The 15,601-nt window shown below is 47.2% G+C and overlaps 1 protein-coding gene and 1 non-coding gene across 2 annotated transcripts; one reads left to right on the top strand and one right to left on the bottom strand.

Moving 5' to 3' along the window:
• Positions 1-502: 502 nt before the first annotated feature.
• LOC116992483 (arachidonate 5-lipoxygenase activating protein) lies at positions 503-15,357 on the bottom strand. Its single transcript, XM_033052157.2, has 6 exons — positions 15,338-15,357; positions 8,120-8,245; positions 4,495-4,594; positions 3,435-3,505; positions 1,995-2,076; positions 503-1,354 (listed from the first exon to the last, which is right to left on the bottom strand). Exons 2-6 carry the CDS (start codon positions 8,187-8,189, stop codon positions 1,192-1,194), a joined length of 486 nt encoding a protein of 161 aa, XP_032908048.1. The 5' UTR covers positions 8,190-8,245; positions 15,338-15,357; the 3' UTR covers positions 503-1,191.
• On the top strand, positions 15,343-15,416 carry TRNAN-GUU. The gene has a single exon. It is a non-coding gene; the product is annotated as a tRNA-Asn (tRNA).
• Positions 15,417-15,601: the final 185 nt, after the last annotated feature.

The following is a 15,601-nucleotide window of genomic DNA, read 5'->3' as shown; positions in this document are numbered from 1 at the left end:
CACGTTTCCCCAGTGAGACAGCACCAAAACCCTCCAGCCTTGGTGTAGTACAAAGGCAGATGGCTTTCTGCACCTGCTTTTGTAAACAGCTCTGCAAACCCTCTTCTCACACAGCGAGGCGTCTCATTCCCTCCCGAAGGAGTCATAAAATCCAGCTTTATCCAACCTGCATGCAGCAATCAGACAGGCTTAAGAGCTTAAGCACTCGTAGGGTAGCAATGTTTGAAAAGATTGCACCGACCTGTTTGCCTGCCTGTGTCTGCACCACTAATCAAAGCTCTCCTCAGCATGGACTGGTGGACATTGCTGGAGCTGGCAGCAGGGCACTGGACGTGCTCAAAGAGGGGGAGTTGCCAGCCAAGCTCGGTCCTTTGGGGCCAGGCACAGGGCGATCTTTCGGGCATAAAAAGCCTGGTGCTCCTGCCCTCCCTCCGCTCTCTGCCAGCTGCTGAGCCATTTGGGATCACGCACCGGCCGAGAAGATGGCAGCAGACACATTGCATCGCTTTAGACTGTTTAATTAAACAAAGCCAATCAAAACCAACCCAACCCCACCGGCGATACACCAGCTCCTCATTTACACACCACTCCTTCTCCCAGAGAACAAAGAGGCTGAAGTGTAAATGAGATCCGTGTGGCGAGTGTTAGGCACATGAATATTTATCAAGGAAGACCAGAGAGGGGCCAATTTGCCACCCCCCTGCAACAGCAAGAGCTTGGTCATCAACGAGTCGGAGGGAAAGAGTAGGTGAAGAGCTGGTCCACGCCTTTGTGCGGGCATGTGGGATGCTGAAAGGCTGTTCTTGCATCTGAGAGTGACTGGGGGAGCCATCAGTCGGGAATGACACTGGGAGGATCCTGGGGTTTGGGACAAAAGCTAAGTACAACACAGTTATGAAGCAAGCATACAATGTCCCTTCCAGTCACACAATCAGCTTGCAAGATGCATTTTAGGGAAAAATTCTAAAGAATTAACTGAAAGTTGTTACCATTCCTTGGGCGTGCCGAGTGCTCACAATAAATCATTTTCCCTGAAGAAAAAAGCAAGGCTAAATCATACTACAGAGCCTGTCAAGCATGAGATTTACAGAAATCTCGCTGGGTTATGGGTTCATTTCTTAAACAGTTGAATTATAGCAGCTTCTGGGCGTGGATACATGAAGCGTGCTGACCCCTCAGTGCTGCAGGGAGTTAGGGTATGAGCAGCAGTGGAGAGATCGCGCTGGTTATCGTCTTAATGTGTATTTCAAAGTCACTTCCGAAAAAGAAGACAAGATAGTAGTTGAGTATTCCGGCCACAGACATGAGGAACAGGAACAAAATGATGCGTTTCCCAAACAAGTAACCAGGAGTGCTGAGGAGACAGAAATGGGGGAAAGTAACTTGTTAATCTGCATCATCTCACACAAGAGCCCTTAGACTTTGGACTCTGCTGTTGAGACCAACTGAAAGATCTCAGGGGCTGAAAGAGAGGGGGAAAATTTCTTTTCTGTGTTGCATTAACAGGCAGTTGAGAGGACTTAAATGTAATTTTCAAGATCCATTTGGGTCTGGATTTGGCCTTCTGTTCTCAGTGTAGGCTGCTTCTACAAAAGTGTCTGTTCAGAGGGACTTGAATGTGCTCTCATCCATTGCAGGCTGTGGGACAGCTCTGTTTCACATGTGTGTAATTTGCTTTATTAATACAAATAAAATATAAATATAAATATTAATATAAAAGGACAAGCTTATGCACAAATAGTGGCACAAACATGCAAACCTGTGTTTGCAGAGAGTCCTGTGAGCAGGAGCTCAGGCGTCCTAGCCCCAGTGCTGCTGCACATCCGACATCTCCCACAGCTACCCCCACTCTTCCAGAAGAGAGGGGATTTCCTCCACTACCCTATGCCAGCAGCTCCTGCAGGCAGCACTACAAGCCAGTGGCTCTACCTGTGGAAGTGCAGCATCCAGCTGTGTTGGTACAACATTCTGGATTTTGTTTTGCAACTCCTTACCTCTGAGTCCTCTCCCCAAGGTAGCCCACAAAGTACTTCTGCCTCACAAACAAGTACATCAGGCCAGCAAAGGCTGCAGGAGCTGGGTAAAGGACAAAAGAAGGCATTAAACACACCAGTCCAGGTCTCTCTGTATCTGTCCCCATCTGCTGCCTGGGCTGGAATAGAAAACAGGAATCTGCAGTCTTGGGTTATGGAACAAACACTGGAACTGGGATGGAGACCTCTGCATGGGAAACAACACTTGCCTTGCCCTCACTTCAGCTTTTCTGAAGACTTTGTGGGTGTAATCCTGCACACAACTGTGCCCACTGCAGAGCACACACTCACCATCATCCTTCCAGTACCTGAAGGGAGCCTACAAGAAAGCTGGAGAGGGACTTTTTACGAGGACATAAACTCATAAGACAAGGGGAAATGGCTTTAACCTGAAAGAGAGCAGGTTTAGATTACATAAAAGGAAGAAGTTCTTCACCGTGAGAGTGATGCATGGCACAGCTTTCACAGAGAAGTTGTGGATGCCCCATCCCTGGAAGTATTCAAGGCTGGGCTGGACTGGGCTTCAAGCAACCTGGTCTGGTGGAAGGTGTCCCTGCCCCTAGCAAGGGAGTTGTAGCAAGATGATCTTGGAGATTTTTTGCAACCCAAACCATTCTGTGATTTTGTGAAACCTGGTGTGGGCCATAGAAGGCTCAGGAAAGAGAGTGCCAACTCAGGCACTGTCCTCACCAGAAACAGAAGGCAGTTGGTAGATGTACTTCACTAGGAACAGGAGAAGGATACACTATGGTCAAATACTAACTTCTGAGCATAAAGAAAGGGGCTTTCCCCCATAATTCTAGCCTTTCCCACAACTGCAGACAAAACCCCATCTTCTCCGGGTCAGGAAACTTCTTTTTTTTTTTTTCTTTTTTTTTTTTTTTTTCCCCCCCAGAAATAATAGACATGTACCCCAGGTAAGCATTCATCTTAATGCTAGATAAATTCTCATTGCATTGAAGAAGACCAAAATTAGAAATGCAAGTCAATAGTCCTGGGTGGCCCTCAGCACAGGGGAGAGCTGGCAGTTCTGGAAATTTAATAAATTGAGCCCATTTCCTGTCCCAAGACTGAATAGTGTGGCAATAATCCAGCAACCAAGTACTAAACCCTTCACCCAAAACAAGGGGAACTCATCCATAATGCCAGTATGGGAAATGCCCCCAGCCTGGACTACCTTGAATCAAGTCTGGGGACACATCTGTTGACATAAGCCAAGCCATGCCATGGGTGTGCTGCTACTCAAGCAGCAGGCTTAGCTCCAGGACAGGAGGGTAAGAGAGGTTCCCCTGCTGCAGGAGGGGTGGTTCTGAAAGTGCAACTTCCGAAGTGCTCGCCATCCTTTGTTGAATGTGGTGCTAGGGTGAAGAGGCAGGGAAAAAACAAACAAAAGAGTGTTACCTTGGCTGCAGAGAAGGCCAGCACACCAAAGCACAGCAAGAAACGTAGGGTATGCATGTCCACAGTTCTGGCTGGAATGGAATTTACAGGAGAGAATTCAGAGCACAGGCAAATAGAAAAAAAATCAATATGTTTCACCAGCAGACAATGGTGACAGGTGAATTTGGGTTGCACTAGTGCCCTTGAGGGTAGAATTTTACCCTAGAGAGGTGGGAGGCCCCTGACCTGCCAAGGGCTGGGCTCCTCACCCACGTCTGCTTCCCTATTTTCTCACTCAGATAATGAATGCCTTTGTGCTGCCTGATGAGGAAAACAAACCATCCTGTGCCAATCTGGCACCTGTGAATGCCGCTTTCTCCCTTACCTGTTTGATCATGACAAATGCTGTGAGTTTTATTGGCTTAAAGTCCTTTTAATTGAGTCATTTTAATAAAGCTATTGGATGAAACCAGCAAACATAGAATTGCATCACAAATAAGAGTGTCTCACAGAGTTAACATGGGTCTTTGCAGGGGAATAGGAATGGTTCCCAGCTGCCTCCTTCAGCTGTGAATGCTTTCTGAGGGGAAGAAGTGAAGAGGTTGAGAGTGATTCTCTGTGGCAAAGGAGTGGAGAACTGGAGACCTGTGTGCCAAGGGAGGTGCCAGAGACAAAGGGATTTGTACAAGCTCTGCCACCTACCTGCTCCTCAGCAGGCTGAGATCTCTGCTGGCTCTTTCCTTTTGAGCCCTTGGGACTGGCTGTGCCTGTGCTACACTTTCCTCAGGGAAGAGTGAACTGGTTCCCAAATGAAGGGACACAGTACTTGTGATGGCTGCAAGACCTATAGAGATGCAGCACATGGTGGGGAGAAGTGTTGTCACCCTGGATTCAGACAGCAAATATATCTGAAAACCTCATGTCTGAGCACTGAACACAGCCAGAGATTATATACAAAGCCTTCATCTGAGGGAATTTGGAATCCACCCCTGGGCCCCAAAAGGGTTTGGATTTAATTTTAATGCAGAGCATGGTGAACCCCACTCCGCCCTCACTGATTCCTCAGTTCTTATCTACTCACTTGGCAGTGTAGACACGGTCGAAGTAGGAGGATCCCTGCCGCTGCAACCCCTTCCCATTGCAGTGTCTGCTTTCATGCTCCACTTTGTTAGCAAAAAAAGCTGTTAAAAAACAGAGAGTATTCAGCCTGAGATGCCATCTGAAGATACTGCAGAAGCTGGCTTTGTGGGCTCAGCCCGGCTCCCATGACATCCATGCTGGACAGATGGCAGGACAGGACACAGCTGCGTGAGGGTGCAGGGTGTGGCTCCTGTGCTCACTCTGTCACCCAAACCCTCTGTGCATCCCCACATGTCTGTATGTGACTGGTAGCAGGCTCTCACCTCCAATCCCTGCTTCATCCCAACATTGCACTTTGGGCAGTGTCTGCATCTCTGCTGCAGAAGCACTGCCCTGACCCGGTCCTTGGAGCTCCCAGTGGGAAAAGATCTTTCCAGACAGAACTGCCAACCCCAAATCTTGCTCTCCAACAGAGCAGGGAGACAAGGGAGTCTATTCTCTTCCAGTGAAACCTGTTTGCCAAACCAAGGACATCCTGCAGGGTTGGTTCTTTTCCCAGAAATGCCTAAAGGAAGCCTGGCCTTAATGGCTGATCTGTGTGTATCCTCCTTCTAAGAAACAGAGTTGTGTCAGAGTGCTAGCTGCTATGAAAATGCAGCACCTCAGGATAATGTATCATGCTCTTGACAAACATGTTTATCTGATGACACTAAACCAGAGACCATCAATCATATGTCTAAATACATCAGAGAGAGCTCAGGCTCAGGCTACAAGCTGCAGGTTTTCTGTTATCGTGCACCCCATCTCAAGTGCATCCAAATCACTCTATGGCTTGGAATCTTAACCTAATAGATACACATAAAAGATAGCCCATCAGGAAATACATTATTATAACAATAAAAATTTAACTAGATAAGCTGCAGGATTTCATCCCTGCAATCTGAAGAGTTACCTCGTTTTTCCCCTTCACTGATGCTGTAAATAGGTCTTTTGTACTTCCATTGTCTTTAATAAAAACTATTGAGTTCTTTGGTAGCATTGTAGGACCCCCTGGGTACACACAGCCCTTCTGCAGAAAAAACCCATGGTGCTTTAAGCCAGCACCCAGAGCCAGGCTGCAGACCCCACCTCTGCCACCAGCACAGTGCTCCTGGGGGACCCAGACCAGAAACCATCCGATGGCACAGAGTTCTCAACATCTCTATCTGCACACCAGCTCCGCCTTTGGGAAGACGTTACCCTGCCTACAGAGACTAAGAGGACCTAACTGAAGAGGACAGAGTTGATCAGCACTTTTTTGTCCAGTGCTGAACTTCCTGCTGGTCTGGGATCACATGGACTCACTGGTAGCATACCTCCTCCCTTTCTTTTATCATGTATGGAAAATCTCTAGAAAATACCACAGCTTTTGAGAAAGCCAAGTAAGCTGTTTATCTCCCTCTCCACTGCTGCAGGTGCTGCCACTTCCCAAATATCAGTTTGCTGCTGCAGAGAGGCTCCTCAATGCCAGGGGGCAAGAGGGTGCTTTCACAAGCCATCATAAGAGGAGTGAGCAGAGCAAGGCTGGAGTGGAGAGGTTTAATTCACTTCACTTGTTCCAGGAGATAGTGCCCTGAGGCTCCAAGGCTGCACAGACTGCCCAGAGCCTGAACAGTGGCAGTCCCACTCTGATTAAGGTAATGTGCAGGAGTTCAGTGTAAGCCTGGGTGTTTCACAAGTCCACGCCAACAGAAACTGGGAGCTGATGATCCCACATAGCCAGTGCCTGTAAACAAGCCTCCTATTTCTCTCCACTTTGCTTCCTCTGTCCTGATCTGCTCAGCAATGACTACTGATTTGCCCTGAAAGCTGTGGATTGCAACATCTATCTGATAAAAGAACAGAACTTTAGGCTGCATACATCACTCAGCGGTATGCGGCCCCGTGAGTCATCGTGCCATAAGATGTGGAGATTCCATCATGAACAAGGTGACAGTAAATGACACCAGTCTGGGGAAGCACCATAGCCCACCTTCATCTTTAGGAATAACAGCATTCAAGCTGGTTTTCAGTCCTGCACCCTAAGCAGAGAAGCATTTAATCACAAATTTACATGGTGTTCTGACTTCATGTACGCAGAGACAGTCAGACAAGCAGAGGCCCAAGTGCTTTTTTGAACAAGAACCACAGCAAGAGTTCAGTACACCTGATACCCTTCAACAAACACTTCTACTGTCTTCATAATTGCATTGACTGCAAGACTGCATAGCAGGTCTGGTCTTTCTAGACAGAAAGCTTGGGAAGAGGAAATCAGATTACACAAAGCTTGAAATCATGATTTAGGGCTGTCTGCCTCATGTGCTTGGCAGACTCTGCCAAGTATCCTACTTCCTCTTTGTAGCACTTGGGTCAATAATTTCACAGACATATAAAAGCACATGGATGGAAGTCTGACATGTCCAAGTGAGAGGAAAAAATCTGTATATAAAGTCATATGATTAGAAATATATATTTGACACATTTTCTTAATTACGGTACCTGCTCTGGTCTTAATGTGCCATCTGATGATGTCACACACTGTGCATTTACCAGAGAACAGCATTGGGTGAAATGATGTGGCATTTAGTGCCCATGTTGAAACTAAACCAGTCTGCATCTCTTTTTTTTTTTTTTTTATTTTTTTTTTTTATTTTTTGCTTCTTGGCAGCTAGGCTCCCACCACTTCCCCCTCTCTGCAGCAGCCCAAGAATAGCCCATTTCCTTGTGTTCAGTGGGAGTCTCCCATTTGTAATAAGAAGTCTTAACTACAGATTTCTGGAATTTTCACCAGCCCTCCATCCCACTGCTGAATCTCTTTGAACCTGGGCAAACTTAGTGCAACTGAAGCAAAACTCAATCCTTTATTTGTATTCTGGGCAGAATTTCATGCTAAAAAAAGTATTTTTAAGAGAGGATGAAGAAGTTAAAATCATATTTGGACAGGAGAGATACTTGCTTTATTTAAAAAATCTCGAAGACTACACAAGGGACTATACAAGGTCTGAGTAAGAGCTAGAGAAGGAAACTTCACCATCTCAGGAAACGTACAGTGTTCTTGGGACCATAGTTAATTGAGATTAGTTGTCCTGCAGGACTTGAAGATGCAGGAAAGCAGGAGAGCTGCCTGCCCACAAATACCCACACAGACTCTTCCAATTCTGTCCCCTTCATCAAGCTCCATGCAAAGGTCTGACCCATTGTGGTCCCCCAGGGACTCCATTCCTGCCCATGGCAGCAGGGCTACGGCTTGAGAGCAGCCCTGGCTGACCATAGCAGGGACCTGGGTCAGAAAAAAGGTCTTGGTCATCAAATCAAAATGCGCATTGCCACAGGGTATCCCGGCATATTAGTCCTTACATTAGCTGAAATGATAACAAACTCACTCTAGAATGTCAGAGAGTAAATATGACCATGTGACTGTCAGGATACTGTCACAATATCACACAAAATTCCATGCTTAGAAGACTATTTCTAAAGCCAAAGCCATGCTAAGTATGCATGCACTTATAGCCAAAGATTATCTATCCAAAGATCAGCTCAGCATATGTCATCTTGAACTTTCCTCAGCTCCCTTCTATCTCTTAAATAAATGTTTATTTTTGTCTTACCATTCTGGACAACACTGATCAGGGTGACGATGGCAAGCAGGACAATGCTTCCCAGTGTCTCCTGGTCCATTCTGAGAGTGGGCTCACTGTCAGGGTGGAGAGTGCAGCCTCGGTGGCAGCTCAGTTCTATGAGCACAGAAGGAGGAAGTGAAGGTCTTATCTTGAATCATGAAACACTTCCTATGGCTTCACAGGAGAGGGGCAGCACCCTCTGCTCTGGTGCCAGTCAGACCAATAACAGCAGGCTCGCTCACTCATGGTGTACAGATGAAGCCCAGGGGAAAAGAGATTACATGTCTGTGATCTAAGAGGATACATGATGTGGAGAAATACCTATTGCCCTTCCTACACACAAGCAAAACCTGGATATCTAAAGAACGTCCAAGCATTTGGCCAGCAAATGCTGGCTGACCCAAGCATGTGGAACAGCAGAGGCCTGGAACAAACCAGTCAGGCTACCATGGCATTGTCAGCAGGTGCCCAACCACTCCACAAGTATCTAGGAGGAGAAATAATTTTGACAAGTCTCAGCAATGGTGTTGCTCTCACGCAGATGCTCTCCCTGGTCACATCTCCATCAATCTCACCAGTGAGGAGACTCCAGGCCTGCACATCACAAGCAGAGCTCCTGACCCACCTGGCATATTGGAATGGGCAATACACCAGTGCTGTGAGCTTTGCTGGTGAGCACAGAAATATGTCCATGTCACCAGGCATGGATCCTGCATCCTTCCCCCTACAAATAACTCCTTGGAAGACAGTGACAGCTACAAAGCATTCAGCATTTTACAGGCTCAGACTTCACAGTTGTGCCCCAGTTTTAGTGCTTGAAGCCCAATATAGCTGAGCACAATGGCTGCAGCATGGATCCAGCCCCTTGACGAGGCACAGGAGCACAGGCTGCAGTGTTGGGCAGTGAGGGTTGACCTTGGCTGAGTATCAGGTGCCCACCCAAGCCACTCTATCTCTCCCCTCCTCAGCTGGACAGGGAAGAGAAAATACAACAAAAAGCTAAGGGTTTGAGATAAGGGCAGGAAGACATCACTCACCAGTTACTGTCACAGGCAAATCAGACCTCACTCTGGGTGGGACACAGCCAGGTAGGAGTTCCCAGCAGGGGCCAGTCTGCAAAACCCATCTTTTTCAATGGGGACACATTTACTTACAATAGTGTTTCCACCCAGTCTCTCTATCATGCAAATTTTTATAACCCATAGTCTTATATATGGAAAACTCTCATATACTTTGGGTATAAACAAATACACAGAAATGAACTGGCTGAGAGGCAGGTGATTAACACTGTGAGCTGTGACAGTTACCAGAATAGGAAAAGGCTGTCTTTCTGAGATGCCTTCCCTACAGTCCATACAGATACGACTGTGTGAAAAGCAAGGCCATAAAGAATATCAAGGTTTAGATTTAGCCTATGATTTTTTCTTCGGATTTTAAACTTTTGCCAGATTTGCTTCAGGAAACAACCCAAATCCAAGAACAAAAAGAGAAACACAACATGTCTTTGAGAATGCTTTTATTCAGGTTAAAGTTCTCTTTTTCCCCAGAATATGATATTTTCCTAGTTGAACATCAATGTTTATATTTAGTGGTCTATTGAGTCCAGGATTGTAGCTGGTATTTAGAGATGGCATTTAATGCTAAGCATCTACTAATCTTCTGAGAAGAAAAACCCATCACCTAAAAGCCCTTATGGTTATGTAATTAACTCAAAGGAAGAATATTGTCTAAGCAGAGATCAGTGTTAGGAGTGTAAAGAGAGGAGCTGTGCATGGGCATTGGGAAGCAGGAGGAAGCTGCTGACAGAAGAGGTGAAGGGACAGCACAGGTCCTCGGGGCATCTGTGGTGGGAGGATTCCCAGGCATCCTCCTGCAGCAGGCACTGAGCCTTCTCCTTCTGCTACCTGTTTTGTGCTGGTGCAAACCTACCAGGCAGCCTGCAGCTTGCTTTTGATTTACAAGTGGCAGTACAAGCACATGAGCCTGCTCCAACTTGCCAAGAAAACACACACACTTCCCTGCTATCAAAGACTTCCCAGAGGTGAATTCTGTTCAGCAGAACTCTTGTATAAAAGAGGGTAGGAATCAGGCTGCTGAGGTGTGAAGTTGCCATAATGCAGAAACCCCCACAACACACCAGGAGTTTATGTCATCAGGTTTTCCAGCTGGCTGACCCAAGCTCCCATCCCTTGCCCTGTGTGCTGGCCACATCGTGACAGATGAGTGTTGCTGCCTTTGCTTTCTCCTTGTTCTGCTCTTTGTTTTCCAGCTCTTCACTTTGCTGCTGCTCAGTGCCTCCCACCACACACTCATGCCCACTTTGCTCTTCTGCTCTGCCCTTCTGATTTCCCCCTGTCCCCTGGCACCACTTTGGCATTTTGGCACTTGACTTCTCCAGTGCTTTTCTGGGAACCCAGCCTGCTCCCTCCTCTTACCCAGGTTTGCTCCAAAGCCATCCTACATGTATGCATGGAGGAAAGCTGGGTTTCACACTCCTCCCTGCAGTAAAAAAAAAAAAAAAAAAAAAAATTGAAAACAACTCTAGGGCTTGTTAAAATGATTTCTTGGTGTGCAGGGAGAAAAAAGCTTTGCCAGCAAGAACCTCTTTGGTATGGCTGCCCCAAGAAAGAAAATGCAGGGCTTTGTTTTGTTGTTTTTTTATTGTTTGTTTGTTTGTTTTTAAGTGCAGCATCATTCTGAGGGCTCTGCATGAGAAAAAAACAAGGAAACCAAGATGGTCTGTTAGATATGGAAGAAGAAGTACTTTTGCAATGGCAAGGCAACACTGTTGTATAGTCAGACAGAGCAGCAACCCCTTGTCGGGAGGAATATTACCTTTTCATACCCCTTGGCACTGGAATAGCTGCAGGGTAGAAGGAGATTCTGGAGATTTTTGTAATTTGGGGAATTGCCTTGGCAAGGGAGGGCTAAAATGACTCTGCTAACAAGTTTTTTCCATATTGACATACTAAATTGTTCCCTCTCCCTGAGACCTAAACACACAAAGGATCGCTGTCTGGATAAGACAAAGTTGGCACCACTGGAAAACCTTGTCCACCTGGGAGTAAGATCAGTGCAAAACACCTCCATCACAGCTCACTTGGTCGTTTGAAATAAGGGATTTTCCTGAGTAGACAAAAAAAGGAAAGGGGGTGTGGGGGGAGGGATACACACCTTGGGGAACAGTGCCTGCACCTTCTGTAACCCCCAGCTGTGGTCAGACCTCTTCAGGCACAGGCAATTCAGTGCTTCTGCAGCTGCTGTCAGATCCCAGCCCTTTTGCTTGATGCATGGCTGTTTGACATCCACATCGTCCTGTCTGAGGAAGATAACCTTGACACAGTGAGCCATGAAGCTCACAAAAATGTGCAAAGCCAGCGAGCTTTTCCAGTTGTGCTGCGAGGCTTCCTGCACATTAATCTCCTCCTCTGGAATCTTGAACAGCCAGTCAAAATAATCCCTTTGTAGAATTGCTTTCATGGTGAAGAGGAAAGGACTGGGAAGTCAGATCTATAAATATCTTTTGGGATGTTCATCTCTCCTCTCATGCACCGTGATCAGAGCTCAGCAGAAAGGACTCCAATGAAAGTGTGCCACTTGATAAAATAAAGACTGCTCGTGTGAAGCTCCCACATATGAATGCCAGGTGACACCCAGCTGTCATTATGCTTTGTCATAAACGCAAGGGGACACAAGCCCCTTGGACTGGCTGGTTAATATTAGCACTGTGTTTTGCCAACTTAAAGCACCACAGCTCTATCAAATGTGGTGCACACGCACACGCGTGGGTGATACCTGCCGCACGTCAGCCTGCCTCAGCATCGCATCCCTGCTGAGCCCTGACAAAACCCCAGCGGAGCGCACGAACAGAGCTGGAAATGTGAACTGCAGCACGAAGAAAAGGGCAGTGCTGCAGTTTTTAAAATGCTGCCTTCATCCTGCACAGTCAAGAGAATGAGCTGACAGAGCACCGCCTCAAAAACCCCTCCTTCTCCACATTGCACAGGCTTCTTCCTTTCACTTACTGTCTTCATATTCCATTGGTACAAATTCAGCTCGAAACAGAGCTGGAAGACAGAACCTGTAGTCCCTCCAGGTCCCCTGGCACAGCCTCCTCCTCCTCACCCTCTGTGTCCCATTGTCATGGTTCAACCCCAGCCAGCAACTCAGCCCCACACAGCCACTTCCTTGCTCCCCACCAGTGAGATGGGGGAGACAATCAGAAGGATAAAAGTGATTAAAGGGTTAGGAAAATCCATGCATGCAAGCAAACAAAACAATAAATGTATTCACTGCTTCCCACAGGCAGGCAGGTGCTCAGCCATTTCCAGGAAAGCCAGGCTCCATCACGCATAATGGTTACTGTGCAAGACAACACCATCACTCCAAATGTTCTCTTCTGTCCTAGTCTGGAGGACAGGTGTCTGCTAAGAATGGCAGAAGCCTCTCTTTGAAAATGGAGAATGTAAACCCCCTCCCTCCAAATTATTATAATTTTGAAATCAAACGGCTCTCAGGCAAAGATATGGGAATTAGGAATAACAGTTCTTTACTAGGGAAATTAAAATAGAAATACAGTACTACAACGAAACAAACTCCAAACCCTGACAAAGTCAGAGTACAACCTGACACCTCGTCAGGCAGCGTGTTGGTAGCAGTCCCATTAAATGGTGGCTGTAGTTTTTTTGTAGTGTAGTGACAGATGTGATTCAGTTGAAGCAGAGGTCCTGTAGAAGGTGCAGTTTCCTTCCGGAGGTTCAGCGGTGATGTGGAGAAATCCAGCTTTTTTCTGGAGTTCAGAGGAGAAGGGGGCTACCTTAGTGTCCTAAAACTTTTGTTTTATTTTGGTAAGAAATGTTGGGCCTTTTCTCCTGGCTGGAGCAACTTTCAATGGGATCAGTCACACAGTGGGACTCAATGGGCCATTAGCAGAAGATACCTCCCTGGAGGGAGGATGGGTTGTGAAAAGACAAAGAACAATGCCCCGCCTGGTTTCAATGGATGGTCCATTAGCAGAATATCTCCCACGGAGATAAGCGTCACCACCCCCACTCTCAACAGATGGTGATAGAATAGACCTTTTATCACACCCTGTACTGTAACCCAAGACATCTTCTTTCTCCTTTTCTCCCAGCTTTATATGCTGAGCATGATGCCATATGGTATGGGGCAATCCCTGGATCTGCTGGGGTCAGCTGTCCCCACTCTGTCCCCTCTCAACTCTTGTGTACCCTCAGTGCACTTGCTGGTGTAAGAGTCAGAAAAGGCCTAGACTTTGCTTAAGTCCTGCTCAGCAGTGACTAAAACATCCCTATGTGATCAGCAGTGTTTCCAGCACCAATCCAAAACAGAGACACATGCCAAATACTAGGAGGAAAATTAACTCTACCCACAGTATTTCAGATGTGGCCTCACCAGAGCAGAGGAGCAGAATCACTTCTCTTTTCCTGCTGGCAATGCTTTGTCTGATGTGACCCGGGGTACCGTTCACCTTCTTGGCCACCAAGGCCCATTGCTGGCTCATGTTCAACCTGCCGTCCACCAGGACACCTAAATTCCTTTCTGCCAGGTTGAATTGCCCCCAGCATGTCCTGGTGCATGATGCATATTTTGTCTACAGCTGCAGGACTTTATACTTCTCCTTGTTGAACTTCATGAGGTACCATCAGCCCATTTCTCCAACCTGTTAGGTCCCTCTGGACAGCAGCATCACCCTCTACTCTGTCTGCCACTCCTCTGAGTCTGGTGCTGTCTGCAAACCTGCTAAGGGTAAATTCTGGCCCATCATCCAGATCATTAATGGAGTGTTGTGCAATATTGATCCCTGGGGTACACTGTTAGTTACTGGCATCCAACTACATCATGCCACTGATCACCACACTCTGGGCACAGCCGTTTGGCCACTTTTCAATCCACCTCACTGCCTGCTTATCCAACCCACACATCAACAGCTTCTCTGCAAGGATCTCATGGGAGACAGTGTCAAAGGCCTCACTGAAGTCCAGGTAGACAATACCCACTGCCCTCCTCTCTTCTACCAAGCCAATCACTTCACCATGGGAGTCTACCAAATTGTCAAACATGACTTCCCCTTGTTTGAGCCATACTGACCAACTGCTGGTGATTTCACTGTCTTTCAAGTGCCTGAAGATGGTTTCCAGGATTAGCTCATCCATAACCTTCCCAGGGATTGAGGTGAAGCTGACCAGCCTGTAGTTCCCCCAGTCATCCTTCTTGTCCTTCTGGAAGATGTGGGTGATGTTGCTTTATAACCACCCTTGGGCACTTCTCCTCATTGCCATGACTGATCAAAGCTGATGGAGATTGCAATGGATCTGCCATCTCTCTCAGCAGGGTCAATGGACTTACATACATGCAAGTTGTTTAAATGTTCCCAGACTTGGCCCTTATCCATCTAGGGAATGAATACCTTCCTTGCTGATTTGGTTTTTGTAACTCCAGTTTGCTGCCATTATCCCCTTATTATCTTTTAGGTGGCTGCAATTTGAAAAATAATTCACTTTATAGACTGTTTAGAGCAGAGGTGAGGCTGCCTGGGCAGCAGATTCACAGGTCTTTCTCTCCATTCTGCTTTAAGAAGTCTCTTTCACCTTGTCTCATTTCTGTCAGTGTTCCTGCTTTCATTACCCCTTGCAAATAACTATCAAAAGTCATTGTGCAGTGAACTTTGTCTTCTGTTCTTCAAGTCTCTGGTCACAACTACTCCTTTTGGTACTGTGATGATCAGAAGGGAAGATGATGGATCCCCTGACCACCTAAACAACAGGGCAATGCTAATCTGCCTTCCTCATCCTTGGCACATACTGTCAGAGCTTCTTCTTGCCAGCTCAGCTGTTCTTGGAAAGCAGCTTTCAGGCTCCCGTTTGCAACCATCCCACCAACAGGCAGAACTCCAACCACTACATTTTTCTGCTTGTCCACTCTTTCCCCATCCCGCAGGAAAACAAACAGAAAAGGCCACAGAGAAAACAAGAGAGAAGACAAAAAGAAAAGCAAAGGAAGGACCGTTTGTTCAGATTTAAAAAGCAATCAGGCCCCAAAGCAGGTGCTTAAAAACCCCAACCCGCGCAGCTCCCAGAAGGAGCGAGGAGCAGCAAGAACACAAAGGCGCGCAATTACAAAGGAGTTACGAAACCCGCCCCATCCGCCGCGGGACTCAGCCGCGGCTCGCCGAGGCGTATTCACAGCGCGTCTCTGTGGCGCAATCGGTTAGCGCGTTCGGCTGTTAACCGAAAGGTTGGTGGTTCGAGCCCACCCAGGGACGGGGCGCAGATCTTTTCTTGTGGCACGCCGTGTGTGTTTTCCTCCCCTCCTGGAAAAGGCGGCGGCTATAACCGGCCCGCGCCGCCTTTATACGGGCGGGAACTGCTCGAAACCTGCTTTTGCCTCCGGGAGCTCGCTCCTCATCCCCCGCCGAGAGGAGTTTCACCCACAGCGGGGCTCTCGCTG

This window comes from Catharus ustulatus, chromosome 2, assembly GCF_009819885.2.
Source record: "Catharus ustulatus isolate bCatUst1 chromosome 2, bCatUst1.pri.v2, whole genome shotgun sequence".
Classification (NCBI taxonomy): domain Eukaryota; kingdom Metazoa; phylum Chordata; class Aves; order Passeriformes; family Turdidae; genus Catharus; species Catharus ustulatus.
This window is presented reverse-complemented; position numbering and strand designations above follow the sequence as displayed.